At 41.6% G+C, this 24,468-nt stretch overlaps 1 protein-coding gene across 1 annotated transcript in view; it reads right to left on the bottom strand.

Moving 5' to 3' along the window:
• The window catches only part of pou6f2 (POU class 6 homeobox 2), a 64,340-nt gene extending 43,661 nt beyond the window's left edge, over positions 1 to 20,679 (bottom strand). The window contains exons 1-4 of the mRNA XM_071517439.1: positions 20,508 to 20,679; positions 5,366 to 5,463; positions 4,292 to 4,306; positions 989 to 1,208 (exon numbers count right to left, since the gene is read on the bottom strand). Coding sequence (XP_071373540.1) covers positions 989 to 1,208; positions 4,292 to 4,306; positions 5,366 to 5,463; positions 20,508 to 20,679 — 505 coding nt within the window. The remainder of the gene's footprint in view (positions 1 to 988; positions 1,209 to 4,291; positions 4,307 to 5,365; positions 5,464 to 20,507) is intronic.
• Positions 20,680 to 24,468: the final 3,789 nt, after the last annotated feature.

Raw genomic sequence — 24,468 nt, 5'->3', positions numbered from 1 at the left:
GAGGCTCTCTCATCCAAGATTTATGACTGACGGTTTCCCCATCCATCCCTCAATCTAATGGTATAAAAGAGACAATGTTTTAAACATTAAAATGAAAACCATTTACAACTATGATCAAAAGAGAACACTTGGGCATTAAAGTTTAAAAGGCAAGGATAAGTACAGCCATGTGGATGGACAGATGAGGTGGAAAAGAGATAAAAAAGTGGAGTACAGTGCACTCTTATGCACAGGAAAGAGGCATAAAGTGCTTTTGCGCTGCACTGCAAAACGCTGACCTGTAATTAATATGGCTGTTCCTCCGGGCAAGATGAGGATACCGGCTTTTTGGGATACAAACCCTGGAAGAATTCTTACCTGGTCGGGGGCTTTGTAGAGCAGTTTTATTTGAAAAAAAACAACAAAAAAACAAAAGAACTCAAACTGTGTAACACATCATACAATGAACGTACAACAAACTTTTGGGTGATTGCTAAAGCTGTTGGGAACAGTATTTGTCACATTTATCACTAACTGTCATTGGTCCAAGAAATAAATATGAATATGAATATGCCTCATGTTCTGTGATTTCTGCAAAATATTGGTACAGAAAACCAATGTGTTTTGGCGGAAAGCCTTCATTAGAGTTGTATGACAAAGACACAATGGATCTTAGATACCTTGCCAATATGCCCACTTCAGACAAAAAACAAAAAAGTGGCCATTTTGGAATCCATTGTTTTTTCTGTACCAATAAAGACAGTTTATTAGAACATGCATCTGCCTCCAAGAGTAGCTGAATTTATTCTTTCATTCTACTTTCTTCTAGTTCATGCATCTTGGTTGGTTTTTTTGTGAATCCTGTACAATAAGCAAGTTAATCACTACCAAGGATCTTTTTGAAACACTGCACCACCTTGGTATTACACTTGTTCTCTCTGACTCTCCGTTATCATAGGGATGAGTCTAACTGTAGCTGGCCTTAGCTGTATCTGCATGCCCCTCTTACCTTGCAGGTTCTGGAGGGGGAGCGTCATGATGCCCCCTGCAGCGGCAGCAGCCACCAGGCTCTGGATGTTGGCCGTAGGGAGGGAGAGGACCAGGCCCTGCTGCCCGCCCAGGTGTCCGCCTGCGTTGAAGGGGATGAGGATGGGCTGGTTCATGCCTGGCGCTGCCCCGGACATCACCCCACCTACTGCATTGGCCAGCTGTTGGGCCACCAGGAGAGACTGGAGCAGACAGACACACACACACACACACACACACACACACACACACACATACATGCATAGTATCATGGGTTATGGTCATCTAGGTTTCCAATATATAATCAGGGTTGGGTAGGTTACTTGAAAAATGTGTTCCATTACAGTTAATACACAAGACGTCATTTCAACATTGAGCCTATGCTTTAGCTCTCACAGAGCCTGATCTTTTTGGGTATATACAGTATAGCCCAGTTTTAGACCAAGCAGTAAATACATTATTACATGTTTAAACAGCTGTAAATATCAAAAATGCACCAGAGAAATCCATATGTACAAGATGATGATTTATTTTTGTATATACCCCAGAAGACGTAGTGTAGCCTCATTTTAGTCTAAATATCTATAAACCATTTGGACATCTTTTAAATGGCTAATCAATATAAAATTGCTCAGTGGGTAGATACCTTCATAACTACAACCAGCAACATAATCCAAGGCATTAAACCAAACTCAGTAACATTGTTGAGGAACAAAGGTACAGATAAGAAAAAGTTCAGAAAATTTATTTCAGGTTTGCATAGTTCTGTGCCACATTTTGTATTTAAATGATGGAATGAATTTCTTCCTTTCACTTTAACAGTATTCCCAGAAAAGTATTCCCTGTAATAGATAATGCCATTACTAGTATTCCGTTACCCAACACTGTGTATAATGCATATTGCAGAAGAGTTGTTTTACACGGATAAAATATTCCAGAATGATGGCATCATATTTCATTGGTGGAGAGACACACTGTTTTATAGCCTGGGAAACTAAATTGAGATAAGCAAAGAGGAATCAATGGGAGGATAAGGTCAGCACACCCGTACAGTAAAGCAGATGTCACCCAAGTGTCTGAATCACTAATCAATGTGTTTTGATGAATGCAGTTGTTTTGCTGCTGACTTGTGTGCTTTGCTGTGTCACAGACTGACAGTCAAAACACAGTGTCGTTGGTATTGAAAGAGATCAAATCCAATCCTTGTGATAGCGCTGAGAATTTTCCTTTCAGAGAGATGCAGAGTGATTTGTGTTTCATCTCATTGAGCAAACCTCTGGTACCATAGAAATGTGCTTGAAATACACAGTGCTTTCTGAAATAAAAAAAGAGTATCAGCACTTTACTCTTTTGGTGGGGGGATACAACACATCACTCTAGTCCCTTCATGTATCCATTCATTCATATTAGTTAAAGTGGAATCTGTGCAGTCATACCCATAGAGGAAAAGATATGTTATCAGAAGTATCGCTCTGAGATATTTTGCACAGCAGAAGATCTCTTCAAATGTATTTTCCGAGGAAGTGGGTTTGGAAATACACCAACACATTTTTCATCGAGAGCTTTGAGCCAGAAGTGGGAAGGTTTATATCATGGCTGGAATCCCTGAATACAGAGGGAATGACATCTTAAATTTCATTCATTCTGATAAAACCTTTTTCAAATTATGTCAGCATCTGAGCATGTCAAACTGAATTTGCCACAGGAGGAATGACGCAGGAAATACTGTAGATGTTGCAAAATATTACAGAATTAATGCTTTAACGTAGCTATGAATTCTTTGGAATAAACTGACAGTAAAAGTACGTTGTCAGTTTGTGTTGCGGTCCATAGTAAACCAGCCTTTAGACATTACAAGGTAAGCCTGGCTGCACTGTGGCCACAATGTTGACTCCTCCACCGTGACCTAAGCCCACAAGCCTTTAACTCCAATTGTCAGCTATCTGCTTCTGTTTTGCATGGTGTGTCTGCAGCTTGCGCAGGATGCAGAGGGGGCCGACTGGTGCGAAGACGCCACCGTACTCCCAGGCCCGGTGCTCCTAGGTGACAGGCGTGTCACTATGATAACCCTGCATGGTGCGGAACGCCAGCACCCGCTCCGACATACATGCGATCACAGTTTAAGAAATGTGAGGTTACGTGGGTTTAAAGCCACGAGGCTCGGAGAGATCTCAGGGCAAAAATATCTGCGCTGAAAGACAAAATGAATACCTGTTTGTGTTTGTAAGCTGTTAAAAGTAAGAAACAGGAGCATGGAGAGGTGATTGTTGCTGGCAGTAGTAATCATACGTATATGATTCGTCTCTCTCAACATTTGCTTTGATGTACAACGACGGTGCATAAAAAATGACAATAGCTGACGGCTTTGAAAGCGTTCAAAATGACATTTGCCATTAACTTTAAAAAATGAATTAATAATTCGAGAGCTCAAAGAATCCTCAAAGGACAATAACAAAGGCGACCCGTTTGTCAGCTGCAAGTGACATATGTTTAATCTTGCTTTTTAAACTAAATTTAATCTAGAATCGAAGCAGCAAATAATCAAAGACACGCTTTGAACATTTCATCTCTGAGTCAAACCAAATGAGATTGCCAGGCTTGACACCGAAGACAGCCTTACATAGAAGGGAATAACATTAAAAGACAATTCTACAATTATCAGATGTAGCCCTGATTTATTTATCATTACAGGCAGCTTTGGAGAACCAGGCAGCTGTTAGGCACACAGGCAGCTGCAGAAAGAAAGCACTTCAAGATCTTCAAGCACGCAAGAGCTCTTGGTCTTTAGGCTGTTTGTTGTGCCAGTTTAAGGATGATTAAAATCTCCATCTAAGATATGAACACCATGCATGCCCACATGAAAATCAGAGATAAGAATACATTTAGTTGGAATATAATTAACTTGACTCTGCAGCCACACAACAAGCAACGCAAATATTTAGGGCGTCAATGCAGCTTTCGCTAAGACAGAGAAGAGAATCCCCAGTTACATTCATCTAAGTGTATGAGTGGTTCACCTTCTCCTTTTCTTCTGATACTCTCTCCCTCTGTGTCTCTCTATCTCTCTCTCCTTCCTCCTCCTCTCCATAGGTGCAGTTGGAAATGCACAGTGTACAGTGCTTGGCAGGCCTGACAGCTGAGTGTTGAGAAGTGGTCTCCTAGGGGCCACACAGACACATATGCTGGGTGTGTGTTGGGGCTGTGGATGGGGAAGCAGCCCAGCTCAGGACTGGATGTGGTACCCAGCCTCTCTGCCCATCAGGGGAGAATAGGCCCTTCTATCTGCCTGGCAGCTCTGGCACTGAGAAATTGCCCATAATCACCCAGATAGCAGACTTTTGTCATCCTAACTGCGAGCGGGAAACAGAAGGAAGGTGGATTCATGTTGGGTAAACTACCATCGGATAATGGTTGTTCGAACAATATCCGGCTCTGGAGCGAGAATCTATCAAAACATATTGATCCTGGAACAAGAGAATTGGGTATGGCATGCGGAGCGCCTTTGTTTCTGAAAAGTGTTAGCTTCACAGAGACTGTACTGACAGCATTAATATATTAGATGGTGACTGTTGAGGGAGCAGCCTGCTGAGGCTCAGACTCTAACCGCTGGCTGCTCGAGATGCTTTTCTTCTTCATGTGTGTATTTCTTATCTATTACCAAAACAGCGGCCGCGAACAGCAAGCGTATTTATAATGAGCAAAGTGATTTTAATTAGGCCCATTCTTTATTTTGACTTGCGAGAGAAGCGGAGTGACTCATTCATCAGGGAGTTCACACTCTAAAAACCCGCCCGACAAAACCGAGCGGCTCTCCTCCCCTCACGTTTCCTCTTTTGTTTATCCTGATGAGGATTGACTGTCAGGCCCTTCACTGAGTAACACTGAGTGCTGGGAGAATGACCTTATTAGAGAGGGTGTTTGAGTGTTGAAGGAAACCTGACGCTCTGTGTATGTGTATGTGTGTGTGTGTGTGTGTGTGTGTGTGCGGTGAGTGGTGATACTGAGCAACACTAATGAGATAGATGTTCATTAAACATCGCCGAGCCACCAGGCCAATAAATCCAATCAGATAGGACAATGCCTGATTGAGCTATTAACAGGGCTGGAGGCTGGCGCTCTTTGCTTTGCGCTCCTGCTTGTTTTGACAAGGGTTGTATTGTTTGCTCATTAGTGCCACTACTCAATCACTTTGTGGGATGATGTGCGACGACAAAATAATTTATGATTTCACGAGTTTAGCTGAAAATGAGTCATAGTGTAGGCAGTGCGGGAGGACATGAGCATTCAGCGAGGGAGCTTTGTGTTTTTTCATTGTTCTACTTCAAATTTGGGTTCAATTGGTTAACAGCCTCCCACTCACCTGTGGACCCATTGGGTATCCTGGGTGAGACTGACCCAGTTGACTCTGCTCAGAAGGACTGCTGCTGGTGTCGGACTGGACCGAACCGTCACGGGTTCCTGAGAGAGAGAGAGCGAGAGACAGATCCATGTAGAAGAAGAGAGCGAGAGAGAAGGAGAGAGAGAGAGAAAACAAAGAATAAGAGGAGATTCACCCCTATATCAACACAAACAATCTAAGCAGATAAACATGCAAGTGCGCACAGAGCGCCACGCTGTGATATTACAACACAGAGTCTGGTACGGAGCAGAGGAGGGCAGCAGGGAGAGGGGGAAATTTGTGTTTAAGTGCTTTATCAATAACCGCCGTAGCACTGAATAAATTACCACCCGGCGGAGAGGCTCATTGATGGGGGATGATGCATACTGGCGGGTCCCCGATGGCCCAGATTACCGCTGAGAGATGGAGCTCAACCACAAATGCTGGGGCCATATTATTCAGCCATTTACATCACTGAGTATCACTCATCTAAACCCCCCCCTCCGCTCTCTGCGCCTGCAGCTATGAGACACAATTAGACCTGTTTGCTACGAGGGCAGAGCAGAGCGCAGAAGACAGGGACATGATAATAAGCTTGCTGATGGCTGCAGGGAAAATAAAGGACACTGACTATTGGATATCATAACACTATCTCACAGAATCTCTCAACAGTGCACAGTGTGTGGACTGCTTTAAAAGGTCTGAAAGGCTGCTTTGACCTCTACCCTCTGACCCTGACGATATCTAGACGGCATGATGCCTCACTGTTGACACAGAGGCTTGTGGGATCCTGATGAATATTACGCAACTTCAAATATATTCCACAGTCACTAAGGGAAAGTTATCATATATAAGAACAATTAAAATCAGTCAATCAATCAACCAGTGTTAAAAATAGTGAATCTTGCACAAACAACTGCCTGAAAAAAATAAATCCCTCTTAGCCTTTCTGCCTAGATGAAAAAGAAGAACACCACTTGACTAAGAATTACTTTTGAACCCTGATTATCTTTGGGTGTATTTGTTTAAAAGTGAAGAAAACTGGATAACAGAATGCAACGTGAAAAGCAGTCTCAGACACATTAGATCTTACTAAAGCAAAATCTACACTAAATTAGAACTGACATAATATCCAGTAAACCAGTCCAGATTTGTGCAAACTTGGAAAAAAGAGAGCGGGTGTCCAGGGTGATTTTCCATCATTTTCTGGTTAATAACTGTTTACACTTGACAACAAACATGCTGTGGGTACACAAGTCAAAGTTGCATTAGCAACGGAGCAGCTCCAACAAATGCGTTGAAAAGAAGTCGTGATAAGTACGGAGGACGCATGATTTATGAATAAGGTGATGAGGGTGAGGAAGGCCAGCCTGGACTTCCTGGAAGTAGTGGTATAGAAACAGATCTTAGCAAAACTATCTGTTATTGTAAACAACAACCTCCACTCTCTCCCTGACATGCTGTCAATACAATGGAGCATCTTTATTCACGACTGTGTCAATAAGAGCTTCAGGCTTTCATTTGTGTCAACTGCCATCCGGTGCAACATCAGCCTCAGCCAGCTTGCGTGAAGCAAATATAGTAGTCTCTAACTGTCCTTAAAGCGGTAGTCCACAGCATCTATGCATTTTTGATTTGAAGTTTCTGCACATAGAGATCACCTGTCAATCAATCAATATGTCCAGTTCTCTGACGTCTTTTTCCTCTGATTTTCTGTTGATGAAGTTTGAGTTTCTGTAGGTGGCGCTCTTTTCTTTGTCTGCTCAGCCATGGTGGCTATCGCTGCTCATGCTAACTACCCAGTTCTTCTTCTGTTTATTCCAAGCAAACTGTTGTGGAAACGGAAATTGCATCACTTCCTGTGCGCCAGAGGATTTTTCCCAGAAAGTCCTACTGGGTGTTTCGAACAGCAAATGGCTATAGGTCGAATCACTATTGTGTTCTATCAATCGGCGAAAGGGAGTAGCAAAACATATCATTTATTTATATGAAAATGCTGTGGATTATTAATTTAAAGGTCAAATCATAATCCTTGATGTAAACGAATGGACAGCCACACCAGAGCAATGTAAAACATGGATTGGAGACACATGTGTTGTCATTCTCTAAAACTGACATCTAAATATGAGTTTTAAACCAAGGCCTGCTGAGAAACTGCATAAAATGTGTTTCTGTTACTGAAGAGAAATAATGGAAATGGATGGAGAAATGGATGCAAAAAGCAATTTTCATCTGCTCTTCAAGTTAAATGTTAAATGAGTTAAATGCTACTTTATGAGGATTTGAAAGCCATTTTACCACTGACATTGACAGTGCAGATGAGTGCCTGCTATTGATACTTGTTGAGGCACAATAAATGTATCTTTTATTTTGAAATCCTCCATATAATCATTTTACAAAAAGGTTACATATCATCTGCCATGTATTATAAGTCTGTTCTGAATGCATTATATAAAGCCCTCACAAAGAGCTAATGAAATATCTTTTTAAATATACCGTCTCTGTCGTACAAGAGCTCTTATTCTGAAAAAAATTAAGTGGATTTTCTCGATGAAATCAAGGCAACCATGTGGGAAAGCATTTGAAGGCCACACAACCTGCTTAAATCATACAATGTTGGGGATGAATAAAAAAAAATTTAATCATATTTCCACCGTAAGATCGATTTTCTTAAATGGAACTTCATGGCTATTAAATAAAGAATAAAGTCTTAATGCATTGTGTCTTCTTATTCACAGGTGGCAGGGAATCTTTTTTTCTCTCTTGAATACCTTTTTTGTTAACATACAGTGCATGCAATAGTTTCCAGTAGTTCTATGAAGGCTTTATACAAAACGCACTATTGAATAGCCTTGCCAGCGAGATCTCATCGCCTGTCAAGTATATTTAAGCATTACATTTTAAACTCCCCTCCGCCAACTAAAATCATTTCATCTTTACATAAAATCCAAATAATTGGTGAATGGCATGACCTACCAAATGAACCTCAAGCATTTGATGGTTGATTTGAAAGCCCAGGGGGAAGCCCGCTTCCCTAGCTGGTTCCTACCTCTGGCTGGCTGGGCCTGCGTCTCCATAATGGTCCACATCCTCTCGCTTATCAGCCTCACAAGCAGTAGGTATTTTGACAGCCCAGTCTCTTTTCACCAATTATTTCACCCATTATGGATCATACACAGCCCCACCCTGTGGCCTCAGTATCTAGATTTAGGATCAATCTGAATATGCAGCGAGGACTTTGACTGTATCAGATTCAACATGCAGCCGCAGATAAAGAACCGTATCATCATAATCTGCTGTATCATTTTAAATTCTAGTTTTTGGAAAAGTGGGAAGTAGATTTTATGAGGTGATAAATGTGATTTATTGTATAGGTCGTTCAACAGGATTTTACTTTAAAGTATTATCTCTTAAACAGAGACTTGCATTTGATTGTTTCTAAGCAGTCAATTCTCACTTTAGATGTTATCAAATTAACATAATTTCTCTCCTCCTGACTTAAAACAGTCTGTTTTTCATTTAAAATTTCCCTGCAGACTCACTATCTCAATGGCATTCATCTAAATACAGTTGGCACACCATGATAACAATAATCTACCCAGCAGTTTCAGTGAGCAACTATTATGCCAGTGGCTTATCTAGTTACCATTAAAACACAATAACAATGCCAATTAGCTGAATTAATATACTCCATTAATAATGAGGGAATTACAGTATTGCAAAGTGCCATATAATGCCATCAAAAAGCACTGCTCAGGACAGTATTGCTCATGAATGTAGTTAAAATATTGGTTGTGAATAATGTATTCTATTTGATAAACAGAGTGGGAGATGGCTTACTGAATAACGATTACTCGAAGCCTTTCATTGCATCATTTCACAATAACTTAGAAAGCTTTATCCCCTTGCAAATATCTGTAACGTTAACACGTTTATCGCTGGGGGAAAGATCGATAATAAATAAATACACATGCACATCTTTCCCCTAAGGATTGGTGTAATTTCTTTAACTAAATTAAATAGCTGACAGGAGAAATATCCTGGGAGTCAATCTTCAATCCTTTTTTATTACTAGATTCTTGTTTTTCACTTGTTTTTTCTTTTCTTTCCTTAAAAATCTACTTATCCAATGTGAATGTTTCTTAAATGGATGTCCAGATGGAAATTAATACTGGATACAGAAAAAAAAAAAGAAAATATCTTGATCAAACCTTTACTAAAAAGAAAATCCTTTGATGCTGTGATTATACACAGGTCGCACAATGGATAAAATGGAATGAATGGATGTATTGATGTGAGGAGAGATGAAAGAAGAGGCCAAAAGGATGAAAGAACAGGTGATGCACATTCAACATAGCTTTACATTTATCTAGCACATTCAAGCATCGTGTACCTTTTTAGAATTTTCTAAGCACTTAAATTACTGCTGTAACAGTACAAATGTGCTCAATCACATCTTCACTTTGAATAGCTTAACACTCTTTAGCCCATAAATGTACAGTTCAGCAAATGATCTTTGCCATAGCCTTGAATGGATAACTATAAAGGGGATGAAGTAAGTTCACATACAATGAGATCTCATACAAAAAGTTTAATTGCAAAACGTTATGTATCCATTTAGGAAAATTTGCTATGTGAAATCTGGCATTATTTGAACTATTTTAAAAGGAAATGTCTTAAGATGACTCTGAACTTCAATACTAACCCATAATGTGCTTAACTTCCCTACTAGTAGTCAATAGAGTGGATGTCTTGTTTTTTTCTCATTTTGGAACAAAACTCAACAAAACTGACATTTTCACCGAAATTACTTCAGTTGTATACATCTCTTTTGTATTTCACCAAAATAATGAACTCTATTACGGAGCTCAGAGTGTGATTTGATGTGACTTATGTCATGGAAATATTGCCAATATCGTCCACTATATAAATTCTCTTTCATTGATCACCAAAGTGGCCACTGGAGAGCTACTTTCAATGCCACACAAGGCATAAGGCCTTTCTGTGGGCGGGGGGGCAAAGAGCTATATTTATTTGACATCATTCGGCCTGTCGTAATGCAGAGTGCCCCAAGGACTAGACTACAAAACAATTAGCCTGGATTTCATAAAGCAATCAGCATGCCACCTTGTCTAATGCAACCGCTTCATACATTGACAGTCTGAATAAAATGGGTGTTATTGAAGGCTTTGTGTTCATGTTAGCTTTCGCCTCAGTGCATTTATGAATCAATTTTTGCCCATAAAAGAAGCTTTAACACTTAAGCTATTTTAGTGGAAATGCATTATGTAAGTTGTCAAATGTAGGAGAGAGGCCTGGTAACGATTCAGGCTATTCAGAATGAACAGCCAACCCCCTTTTTATAATGGTCCTTTTGAAAATGTCTGGCTGAGTGCATCTGTTTGCTATTTAGATGGTGTCAATCATTCTCCATTGAAATCTAATACATATAAAATGATTTCACATGCGGACATATATAAAAAGGGCTTTAAGATTACATGTTTATTATATTTTGGATTATTATATGATTATGAAAACAACAGAATCATCACAGTAGTGCAAATTACAATGCATGTGTTTTGCAAAATCATACAAAACAAACAATATGATTTTCATGATTAAATGTGTGTTGTGCTGGCGATTCAGAGCTTTCATGCCGGACCGGGATCTGTGAGGTGCTCAGGCATAGTGGATGTTCCAGATAAACAACAAGTCACATCATACACAAGGTTTAATTCCATCAATACACAACCAATTGTCCCAGATTGTTTGACCATTGATTTTGTTAATACCACTTGGAAACCTGATGTGGCATTGGGGCTGTTATGAGAGAGAGAGAGACAGAGAGAGAGAGAAAGAGAGAAGAGAAAGAGAATTTTTCTTTTATTTTCCTATGGTTAATCTCAAGCTGTGTCAAAATACACATTAATAAGGTCAAAAAAGTCATGTTATGTACTGGGCGGAGCACTGTATAGTACAGTGTAGCCTACAGTATGCAGTGTGTGCTTTATAGCGCTTGACTTAACTCCTTGCAGAATGCAAGAGAGGCAGAATCACTAGTGATTTAGCTCTGTGTTTCATTACTCCCACCAAAGCCCTCAACAATAACACAGGGCATAATCTGCTGCCAATAACTCCAGGTGCTCTTAGTTAGATGGCTCCCACTGGACCTGGAGGGAAGTAATACTCTGTTTAGAGGCTGGGGTGGAGAGGCTGCTAGGGATAGGTCAATAGTGTTTCGGGGATAGAAACTCGCCAGAGACTGACTTTTGAGTGGCTGCCTGTAATACTATTAGCTGCATTATGGCTACTGCTGGTGCTGCTGCTGCGAGGAGAGCTGTCATTTCCTTAATTAAGAGCCCGGCGCGGGGCGGCAGGGGGAAGACGCAACGGCAATCTCTCCGGGCCTCAACATTAAGGGCTGATTTCTCATGGCCAAGGGCATAGACCTTACAGGCAAAAAAAAAAAATCTATCTCATTCATTATTCTGGCAATAAGTGGAATCATGGAGTTAAGGAATTACATAGGAGGTAGTGCCCCGGACTGTGCCGAACAGAAAGGATTTTACACCTCAGCAGTTCTGCGGCTATTTCTGAGGCGATTGTTAAGCCACACTCAGAGCGGGCGAGATCCAGAGGACAGAGAGAAAGAAGGACAGGCAGAGAGGAGATGGAAGTGATGGGTGAAGAGATGTCTCCATTGACAGAAAACTGCAAAGTTTTAAATGCAAACAACAGAAAATGACACACTTTGGTTTGCATGAAGAAGCCCCGCGTTTCTGATGAATGGAGGGAGTATGGAGAATCTGTATGTAATTTATGCTTATAGCAGTAAGGGCCTATGCTCCCATACTTATGCTCTTACTCATGGCCACAGGTCTTCACCAACAGGCTCTTTGAGATGAGAGTGCTCTGCTCCTGCTCTTACCTGTCTCTCCCTTGATAGTGGAGTGGAGATGGAACCAGCACAAGCACAAGAGGGACCAGAGGGAGCTAAATTGGTGAGAAGAGGCAATGCCCATTTCAAAGGTCAAGAAGGAAAGATGGTGTGATGGAGAGAGGAAGAGGGGAGAAGGGAAGAGGAGTGGAGAGGGGGGGGGGCTTTTGTGCTGCTCTCGGGGGACTGGAACACTTTGCACATGAGCACATCTGTTGTGGAGCGTTCTCCTCATTCCCAAAGCAATGTCAACCTGATTAGCTCAGGGTTGAAAGAGGCAAATAACAATCCAAATTATTCTTCATCCTTTTATGGCCATCGGTGAAGGCGGGACGGTGAGATCAAGACTAGCTTTAGAGGAGCTGTAAGCCTTTTAGGGGATGCCTGCCACACTATTGCTCCTCCTCTTAAATTACTTAAATGATATTTGTGGTAAATAGGATTCTGTCGGATGCCCCCTACATCCCTGTCCTGAAAAAGGCCTTCCTCTCACTCTCTGTATCACCCATCTCTAGCTGTTCAATGTGTTTAACACGAGGCTCTTCTGACTTTAGATAAAATCAAAGAAATCATGTTGGTGAATGATGTGATCGCAGAAAGTCCAATAGTTACAAGCAGTAAATAAAATATGAAATAAAATTCAAAAGTTCTTTAGCTAATGACCTTCAGACTGGCCTGTATTGACGATACAAATAGTCCCTTTCAAAGAGAGTCCATCAACCTGCGTTGCATCTGGCCAAGCGCGAGCAAGTGCAGGACATTTAGAAGTAGCCAGTGGGGTGTGAGGGCGGTGGGGAGCGGGTCCGGTGCGGCGTGGGGCGGGGGGGGTCGAGACACCCACATGTCATGCCTGACACATCAGCCTGGGCCCCCCAGGCTATCCAGCACTAATGCTGCCTATGTCCCACTTTCTACCCCTTGCCCCTCAAAGCCTCCACCCCCCCACCCCCCCTCGCCCGTTCCTTCTGTCACAGAGGTATAATAACAATGGATCACACTCACACTGCAGCACAGGCTCAATCACTGTGGCATAACATCAGGTGATACAGGAGCGTATCTTACCTCCATCTACCCAAAACTAAACAGAGTTTATCTAGAAATGAGAGATTATCTGGAAAACTTCCTGCACTAGTTGTTACTGTAGTCCCCTCCTGCAGAGATATTTACAGAACTCAATGGGTACAGGCGGAAACAAGCAAATAATCATGTAGCTAAAAGACCCCGCTCCCCCCCACCCTGCACACTATTCTGTGGAGCAGCCACATAGTGGAAGGAGGAACGTCAGGAAATAGTATTGCTTTGAAGCCCATAACTCTATTCTGCAGAAAAGAAGCATCACAGTGTTATTCCACATCCTCAGATATAAAGGGAAAAAACATAATAACTTCTCGATAGCCTGGATCTCCACTGCCCTATACTACCCCCACCCCCCGCCCCTGCCTCATCCACCATACACCCACTTCTCCTGCCTCAATCTTTGGTTTCAAAGGAAGCGAATCAGCCAGAAGGACAGAAGGTTATGCATTAGTACTGGTCATTGCTCAAAGAGCGAGCGTTATAAATAATAAAGGCTTGTGAAGGACACAGGGGCTGTGGGATACATCTCTGGTTCACGCCACACAAGTCAAAGACAAGATTGTAATTTCTATTCCGAAAATGTGACCCTTGCAGCTTCAATTACATCTCAACAACACCAACCGTGTCCGTGCCAGGAGATGTGATGCTTCTTTGTTAGCTCTACATGAAAGGCTTATTGATATTGGTTATGGAGCCCATGCTATACGACATGTACGTTTTTTTTAAAATGATTTCCGAACTTAAAAAAGTGTGCGGTGATTGTAAAACTAAAATAAATGCATACTGAAATTCAATTTATTTTCTCCACAACTGTCCACTTGTAACGCCCTTTGCTTTGGAATACTTTCTAGTCAAGGCAACAATAATCCTCTTCGATTTATTTAAATATACAAGCAATGGGGAGAATTATATTGCCAGTATTGTGTGTTGCTCAAAGTCATTCTTGCATAACCAAGCATCCGTGAAACCTGATGACCTTTGGTGTTGTTTACATTTAAAACAAGGAGACTGTCTTGCGCTCATCCTCTCTCGCTGTCCTCAGTGCCATCCGAGCAGTGATTGTGTTGCTGTAGCCACGGGCGCTACGGGCACATTAGCGAATGTATTACACCTGCTTTATAGGCATGCATTAAGCTTGTTTTCAAGTTTGCGCAGACAGCTGAAATCCCCATAATGAGATCCACCTCCTGGGGAGAGACTTGTTCCCCCTCGGTCTCCTTTATCCACTCTTATTTACTCAGCGCGGCCCATTCAGCACTGGGGTTTGCGCCACTTTATTACTTAACCCCACCACACAACATTACGAGGCTCTTTGCATCAGCAAGCAGCCTATCCCACCATGCATCCTGCTCACTAAGCTGATTACACAAAAATAATAAGAACCCGTGCCTCCAGCGGTGTGTGTGTGTGTGTGTGTATGTGTGTGTGTATGAATATGCAATGGCCAAAGAGAATTTCGAACTCAAGACTTGATGAGGAGGCAGCTACAGCCCATGTAAGTAGGAGACGGTGTTTAAGCTGACTCTAATTTCCACAGCTCAACTGATCTCAATATTCATGATGCTAACCCACTGTAGAAAAAATGACTGATGAAAAGTCTGTATTATAAAAACTGTTTAAAGCCACGTTTGAAGGAGAAGTAACTTTTCTCAAGACATAACTCTCCCAACTAAAGGCTGTCCTGTGTGGGTGAAATATTGAAGTTGCAGATGAACAGATCATTTCACTAATCTACTGTACAATCTGATTGTAAATATCTCAATGGAAGCCTAAAAAAACGTAAAAGCAAGGTAGAGAATTACAGCAGATATGGCATTCTGTGTAGGCTTTTTGTTCTGAATGACCTCCAATACCAGGAATCAATAAAAGATTCATTTTGCTCTTTTGGGGAGGGGGTCTGTAGGTGACCTTTGTGAAAATGTTCCACCATTTTGGCAGAATCCGTATAAGTGCAGGCCATTTCATGTAGACAGTAAGTGTATGAAATGAGTGCTCCTGTCGTTCCAGCCTGGCTCTCTTTGACAGCATGATGATAGAAGCGTCACATCCTTGGGAGAGTAAATGCAAACTGACAAGAGATGAGCCTTTGGTTGCTGAATATAATACGGAATTGTGCTCCGAGTGTCTTATTATCTTGTCTGTTGATGTCTGAAAGGGGGAGATTTGCTTGAGAAGAGAAGACAGAAACTGTACACATCCAACACCATCTCGTCCTCTGAAAAAAAATTGCTTGCCCTACTAACCACAGCTTTCCCACCTAATGTCCACTTCTCCTTGGAATAAATACAAGTCGGCAGGATGTTTGTGGTGCCTCATAGCCCCTGTTAGCTGGAGTGGAAGACTATTTGCACAGGCAAGCTTTTAGGAGGAAAGCGACCCTTTCACCACTGCAGTAAGCATGAGGTGGGTGTAGAAGGTGGACAAGTTACTGTAGACAAACATTGGCACGACTGTCATTGTCTCCCGGTGAATTCTCCCTCTCATATTACCACAAACTCCAGACACAGTATCAAGACGCTCCAACTAAAGGCATAGGCAGACTAAGCAGGGAAGAACAGGTATATCTGGCACTGTAAATATAAAAACACAAACCAGACAAATGCATTCACATCTCAGTCAAGGCCATACACGCACCAATCCTCATGTGAAAATTTGCAGCAAAAATTGTACAATACCATCAGTCCAATGGGTTTTTGTGTAGGTGCATAGTGAGAAAATAAGATGCAAAGTTGTAGAAGGCAGAGAGAAAAATAAGAAACACTCTCAGAAAATAAGGTACAAGAGTTGTATAAAACTCTATGTGTAACTCTTACGTTATCTATCCTCTCCGTAGTTTTAGTGATGGACCAAAAGATGCACACTTGCTCATTCAACTTGCTGTGTACTGTGTGTGCATGCGTGTGTGAGTGTGTGCGTGTGTGTGTGTGTGTGTGTGTGTGTGTGTGTGATGAGACTGTTTGATTAGCTCAACCCTTTCAGGTACAGTCACCTCCTGCTTTTCAACCCAGCAACTCTTAAGACGTAAAAGTCGGTAAAAAAGCAGCTAAAAAAGCAGCCAAACAGCTAGGCAGCTCTTTACACTACCTCGCTTTTATACTGAGTAAAGATCTATTTAGTTTCACTGCCTTCCAGTATAGGCTTTTATAATGACTGCATAATAGATACAGTATTCTTGAGAAGCAAATTATGTCGTGAAATGATTTGTGTATCTGTGAAACTGTAAATGTATGTCTGTGAATGTGGCGAGCATGCTTGACTATTATCATACTGCAGCGCTCTATAATAGAAATTGTGCAAAACAGCAGAAAAACAGAAGAAATTCTAATGTTTCAGTCCTTTGAAACAGGGGATTCACAAACCAAAGGATTTCTTTACCTCTTGCATCTTTACCACAATACATGTCAAATGAAAGATGCTCAATATTGTGGCTTCTGCACTGTACAGCACCACATTAAAATACTACTGACTGACTTCTAATAAGGCAAGGTCTAGTTTAAAGGCTCAATCAAGGGTTTTTTCACATATGAATATCATACATGTTGATACTAGAATGGTGAGAGTTGCAGGCTTTATATAATATCTTTGTAACTATGAGATTACACTGTAAATAAGAATACAAGCCAATTTTGCTCCAATGTCTGCAATGTAACGGTAAACAACTCAAACCAGGCCGGCGTACCAATTACAATTTACAGTTTCAAAATATAATTAAAGCTATTGTCTCATATTGTCGATCCTTGTATAAACTGCTCAGTCATTCAATTGCAAAGTGTCAAAAAAACCCACAAACATATCGCTGTTGTCGGAAAACCTCATATCTTCAAAATGTCAACTTTTTTTTAGAGTTTATCTAATTGGTTCTGAAAAGGTTTCATGAACTGAAGGGTTGAATAATTTTCTCAAAACAGGATCATGTCATCCTTCAACTGAGATTAAAACATGAAATTCACCAAAATTTCCATCCGACATCAGCCATATGTCTCAATAAGACCAAACAGAGCGTTCTTCGCAGCATAGGTGCCACCATATCATGCTTCTTGATTGAGCATCCTTTAACAGTCACCACACCATTCCCTTTATTCTGCTGGCATGTAAGGAAATAAGATGAGAGGAGGTGAGCGGTGAGTATGTCTCTCTTCCTCAACTCCCCGCCTCCCCCTCTCTCTCTTCCTTCCTATCTCCCTCCAGTAGAGGACATGACTGTGCCTCGTCTCCTCTCGCTCTCTGCCTCTCTCTCTCTGACAGGTCATGTGGCCGGTGGATCTCAAAGCCAGCCTGCCGAGGGCGCAGCCCAGGGCTCCGCCACCGGGCACAGAGAAACCATCCCCCAAATTTCACAAGACACACCAGAGCAGCTCCAGCCAGCCACATGCAGACCTTCAGCAAGCTTCTCCTCTAGCGAGCACAAAATGGACACCAATGGGAGACGTAAACATACCACAGAAAAATAAAATTATCTCTATCTTATTCATTAAGAAAGTAGAAAAATCTTTCAGAAACTGCATGTTAATTGCATGTTTTTCCAAAGTAATTCTGCTTTGACGAAAGCGCATTACTTAAGTACAACTAAACTGGCTTGATTTGATACATCAAAACATATAACAACATATAAGTGTATGTGCATGACAGCATGAACAAAAAAATAATAGCAAAGAGTGAGAAACAGGAGAGGCAAAGATAGAGACAGACTGATCAGATGGGAAGAAAGAGAGAGAGACTTGATGCTTATTAAACTAAATTGCAACACTTCTGAGACAAATCCTACAGTACACTTTCCTTGTTTAGAAGACTCTAGCCTAAGGATATTCTAGAAATAAGGATTTAAAAGACAGCCGAACTCTTACTGATCATGTTTGAGTGAATATTTGGCAATCCCTCCCACAAACTCTTATTTTATTTTCTACCAAGTCACAAATGTTCAGCCTATAGGCACTTAAACATACTTCCTATCACCACCAAAAAGAAACACACACCACACACACACAGAAAGAGGGGGAGAGAGAGAGAGAGAGAGAGAGAAAGAGAGAGAGAGACAGAGAAAGAGAGAAAGAGACACACACACACACACACACACACTCTTGTTCCATTAATAATTCTCATTAAAATAGCAGTTGGGGTTACTGTGAAGTGCCGTAAATTAATTTCTAACAAAAAAAATCGAATTCCATAGTAGCCTACTCTTAATCACTCAATCAGGTTTTTGACATGCTCATCCCACCACACACACACACACACACGCACACACACACACACGTCACACGCACACATACACACGCACACACTGGTTAACTTCCACAAATGGAAAAATGGAGAAAAACATATTGATGACAAACAGACCTTCACAAACAGAGGAAGCGTAATGGGTTGTGTGACAATCTGCACCACAATAGAAGAAGAGACATCTAGCTTACTAAAAATGCCTATTCAAAATAGGCTACATCTATGTAGGCTTTAGTCACTTTGTCACCAACATTGCTTCCACATTAAAATTAAATTTGTTCCTCACCACAATTTCTGTATTTCAACAACAGCCTCTCATAACAAGCGTTCCACTAAAATTTACTAAGGAAAAGTTCAGACAGCCAATCAATTTTCTCAGTGAGACAGCGTTTCAGTGTAGAATGACACATTTCACGTGTATAGAAAGACTATGGTGACACATAAATTCCTTGAAATTAAGTACACCAGTTCATGTAGAATTCCTTTAGCACTCTCTACAAAGACAAACCTGTTAAATCTGTAGCTACTGGACATTGTAATCTCATGCGAATATAAAATATTTTGTAAAGATATTTCTAGTAATAGATCTGATGTAAAATCATGACCAAGAAAATCATTTAAAATCTGTAATATCTTCCTCAGAAAAAAACCCCTAATAATAATTATAATAAGGGCTACATTACCCTTTCAATTAGACTAAATCATTTGAAAATTTGCTAAAATGGTAATTTATATCATTACTATTGATTAATCACTGGGCCCAGTGATTAAATTAGTCCACATGACTGAAATAGCTCATAATAAAAACATACTAATTAATTTCGACACAACTGAAATAGAGCCTGAACACACAATTAACGAGAAAACTGAAAAAATAATGAGGCATGCTAATATGGAAATTGGTCTATTTTAAAGATCATTTGCGACTTTAGATTGCTAAAAAACTAAAATAACTATGAGAAAAGAAATAACTATGAGAAAAGAAGACTGTAATAAACTAGAAACACACAATATTATATACTACTCTCACCATCACATTATTTACATTTCAAATATAATTTTTGGAGCTGATGATAAATATATGCAATAAGCTGGAGATTTTAATTTCAGTCAGCATTACACTTCCTAAGAGGTCAGTGACTTATCTGCATAATTTTCAGATATTTCTAACAATGTTTCTAAGAATGTTCATGACATTTTCTACATTAGCAACAAAGAAAAATACTTAATGTGGCCAAACACTGCCAGGGTGTGAGGGAGGGGGGTGGAGGGGTCAAGGCGTCTCTCAAATCAAACTGACTAAACAGTAAAAGTTTTAGCGTTTTACTGGTGAGTTCAACTTTTATATAGCTTCTGCAAAAGTCAAAGTTACACACAACTGCTGCCAACGAAGACACAATACTTATAAAGCGTCAAAAACGTGCCAGGAATACTTTGCAGTAAATATGTAGAACATGCAGTAAATAAATATGTGTTGCATATTCAAAAGAACATCTTTGCAACACAATTACCTGTTGTGTTGTCTCATGTTCACTCATGAATTGTTTGCCATTATAGTTTCAACTGATCAAAACTGTCCCACACACTACAAAAAACAGAACCAACAGTACATGGAGGCAGCAGGTGAATTGCTTCTCTAAGAAAATATGAAGTGTTAAGTGCATGAAGCATCCTCATCCTCCCCAAAAAACACATGAAATACTATAAATGAAGCAGCACATTAACTTGCTCATTACACTTCAACTTAAGTTTGCCGCCTGACACTGCTGACACCTGTCCCAGCACTGGAAGCCCTGTCCCTGCACCTCACAGGACCCGAGCTCACCGCCGCCTACCCCCTCTGAAGGAGAAGGAGAAGGGGGGACAACTGACATGTATGTGCCGACTTACCGTACAGCTTGCTGGGAGTGCCCTCTCTGTCCGTGGCCTCGGAGGACAGGAGCAGGGGCTCGTCGTTCAGATCGCTGTCTGGAGTGGCCGCTTTGTCCTCCGCCCGGAGTTCTGCCGCGCTCATGTCGCTGCGCAGGGAGAGCAGCGGCTTGCTCAGCTGCCCTGTAATCATCGGATCCTGGAGGGAGCCGGGAGCCCAGGTGGGAGGGAAAAAAAAATGAAAACACCCCGGTTAGATGTGCCTCGCCGTCTCACTCTCACTGGCTCCTTCTCTCTGTCTCTACCCCTTTCACTCACTCTCCCTCTCTACCCCAGCTTCTCCCCTCTATCGCTCACTCATCACTCTCCCTCTCTCTCCCTCTCTCTCTCTCCCTCCCTCTCCAGCTCTCTCTTTTATCTGAGGCTGGTGCTACCCCGCTGATACTGCCGGCTGCTGCCTGGTGAAGAACTGTTACGGATCGCATGGCTTTACCATTATACCCTGCAGTCTTAAAGGTGATACATCTCCAAGGGCTCATTACTACATGACATGTGCCTCATCTTCAGCAAACACTACGCTGACAGCAGTGTACAAACACATCTATGGGCTACATGCTGATAGTTAAATGAAATAAATCTAATCCTACATCTTGTAAAAGGACGACATGAGCGAAAATACACACCACTTATTACATCAATTTTCATTTAGTGTTGGGAAATAAGAGAAACCAAAGATGACATCACTCAGCAGAGTGTGAGGCGACATGAACTTTAGGCCTGTTTTAACCAAGAGATGAAGCTGCCCAAGTCGTTGCTGCTTCCCAAACAGCTTAATATTTTCTTCCCATTAAATTCATTTTTTGCCCGCACTTAGAAACTAAAATCAACAAAATCTACAAGACTTGACAGTGAGTAAGAGTTTGAGGAAGACGACACACTGTACAGAGGAATTTTATCTATCTGAACCTCTCGGTATAGAAGCTATTCAGCAGAGTGAAATATTAAAAACTCTGAAATAAACTGAAACATCAGGGATTAAAAGTACAAAAATGGCATGTTTGAGAACATTTTGTATAGCCTCATTTGCAGTTCTAACGCTTGCACTAGGAAAATTTCACGTCTAGGAAAAACACTTGCACATAATTAATAAAAATACAGGCTATGGCTAATTTTTTTTTTTAAACTTGTTACTCGCAAACGACATTTACTGAAAGGCAAGTTCTATATAAGACACTTGAAAAAAGTATTCTTACCTAAATGGAGCTCCAGAGAATAAGAGAAAATAGGGTATAAAAAGGGTTTTCAGAATGTCCAAAAAGTCAGTGAGTCAGACAGCAGCTAAAACGCCCGCCACAGCGCAGGGACCAGCTAGTACATGCTTGCTACAGAACCAGAAGCAGTCTCCTCGACCTTTCGTTGTATCTGAATAGCCACTGCAGGTTCAAGCCTGAGGTTGCTTCCAAACACAAGCACTGGAGATGTCACCTCCTCTCTCTCTCTCTCTCTCTCTCTCTCTCTCTCTCACACACACACACTCCCTCCCTCCTTCACTTCTCTCTGTCTCTCTCCTGTGTCTCTTCTCCCTTGTGTCTCCTGACTGGAGAGTTCCTCAGACAGTGTTCACCCTCCCTCAGGCTTCGAGACACAGACACAGAGCAGCAGGACTACAGCAGGCTGGAGCTACGGCCCTCTCACGCTTCCTTATTTATGAATCAGGTCCAACCTAAATATGTCTGAGCAAAGGACAGGTGACCAGCGCGCATGGGGACAGAAAGAGGCAAAGGGGGCGGGTGAGTCTTGCCCTCCCACCCTTCACCCCCCCATCCGCCCCCACCTCTCTATCAGGGTGGTCGATGGTTTCCTGCCCAGAGGGGCCTTTTTAATGCGCTCATCAGGGGAATCGGGCCTCTTTGATATGACACATGATAATCTATGAAAATGTTAATCAATAGAAATAGTTTAAGCTGTCATTAAAAATGGGAGCCGGCTGGTCAATACTCATATCCCTGGTAACAATGTCGCTAGTCATCAGGGCTTCATTTGCGGAGCACTTAAATGTGGGACACTGCGCATCAATGCACCTCTCTGCCCGGCGAGGTAAACACATTTTCCCCTCTGTCTGAGCCTGGCCACACTCTGCATGCATTTGGGTCCACCCCCACCTCCTACCTCCTCTCCTTTGAGTCGCTTGATAGGTCCACTGGAGGGCAAAATTAATACCTAATTGAATCTTGCAGTCATCAAAATAATCAATAGTTTTTTATTATTTATTCTTCACAGTCTGTTGACTGTTTGAAAGCTCAGAGGGACAGCAGAGAGCACAGGCAGCTCTGAAATTTCTACCGTTTCACAATGTAATTTTCACTGGGGCATGAGAGTTTGCAAGACCTATAAAAAATGAGAGCAGTGGTTTTTGTTAGGAGGTGGGGGTGAAAAAATAAAAGGAAAAAAAATGGGAATCTTTGCCCCAACAGCTACGATGAAAAATAGAATAAAGAAGCTACTGACACTTCAGAGAAGGGCAGGGTCTTTTCTGTCCATCCCTCCATCTTTTTCCTTTTCCCCTTTTCTCCTTATTTCATCATATCAGGAGTGTGGCGGTACCTCTCTAATGCTGGCATTTCTCTTCCTGACAGACTCCAAACAAGTGCCGGGAATGAGATCAGAGCTCTAATCTTCCGCTGGCCTCTGAGGCTCGAGGAGAGGAGGGCAACACATCTCTCACCATCTTACACAGCTGTTAATTACTTTATTTCAAAACAGCTAGCTTTGGCCATTTGCAATCGCGCAGCCAAATTGGGTGTGTTTATTAATTTAAGCTTGGGGAGTAATGTAATTATGCATAATGGGATAACAGTAATCTTATTATAAAAATCCGTAATAAAAAAGGATATTAAAAAAATTACAAAAAGGAATTACATTACTGATTCTAATTTTAAGCAATGCGCAGTGGATGTGTTAACGGATTAGGTTCATTTTGAAAGTAACCCGCAGAACCCTGATTACAGCAATAATGTGAGTGTGTGTGTGTGTGCGTCTGTGTGTTTGCGTGTTGAGAGTGTGTGTGTGTGTGTGTGTGTGTGTGTGTAGGAGGGCTGGAGGGAGTAGAGATGTTTTGGATAGAATGGAGTGAGTCGGGGGAGAAAGGCCTGTCTCATTTCTTTCTCTGTTCCCTCAGCCCGGCCACAGCGCAGGAACGGGTTGCAGGAACAAGGAAAAGCACTTGATCCCCCCCCCCCCCCCCCCCCTCCCACACCCCCACCCCCCATCAGCCCCCCCCCGCCCTGCACCCTCCCCACCCACCCCTCCTGCTCACCCAACACCCTCAGTGGCCAGAGAGTCAGTGGTTAGCAGAGAGTCCCAAGCGCTCATCAGATATCCATGCTAATAGCTAGTGTTCTTACCGCCGCTGTCCCAGTATCCCCCTGGGCGAGAGGTTTGGGCCTGTGACCAGCGCTCCACCCCGACACTCAAGGCTGCTCTGGTCAATGAAGGGGAAAAAACAAAAAAAATCAATAATCGTTATCATTTTCATAATGTTTCTTTATCATATTCAGAATGATTAGCAGCATGATCCTTACTACAGTAGAAGACAACATGCACTGCCCAAACACTCGCTAAAATTTATAATCTATACAAAAAATATTATAATCAATGAGATTTATAATCTACACAAGAGAAAACCAACTGTGTTATTTGTGTCAGAATGCTCCCTCAGGCTTAATTTATTCTTATGAATGTTAACCTATTGTATGGTTGTCATATCAAGTGTTTGAGTGGCATGCTTCATTCTATAGAAAATGGATTACATACACTGCACAGATCATCTCTAGAAGGCAAAACAGGATATTTTTCTCTGAATCATAATTGCTCTCCATGAATTGCATTCATTGTCATGTCTGTGACAGCTTTATTTGATATCACATATTCTAAGTAGCCTCCTGTCTAAACAGTAAATATATTACTGTTTTTCTGCTTAATC

The sequence above is a fragment of the Centroberyx affinis genome, unplaced genomic scaffold (assembly GCF_046629955.1).
Source record: "Centroberyx affinis isolate AG114_WGS23_722 - 3 ecotype Tasmania unplaced genomic scaffold, CSIRO-AGI_Caff_v1 ptg000045l_1, whole genome shotgun sequence".
NCBI lineage: Eukaryota > Metazoa > Chordata > Actinopteri > Beryciformes > Berycidae > Centroberyx > Centroberyx affinis.
This window is presented reverse-complemented; position numbering and strand designations above follow the sequence as displayed.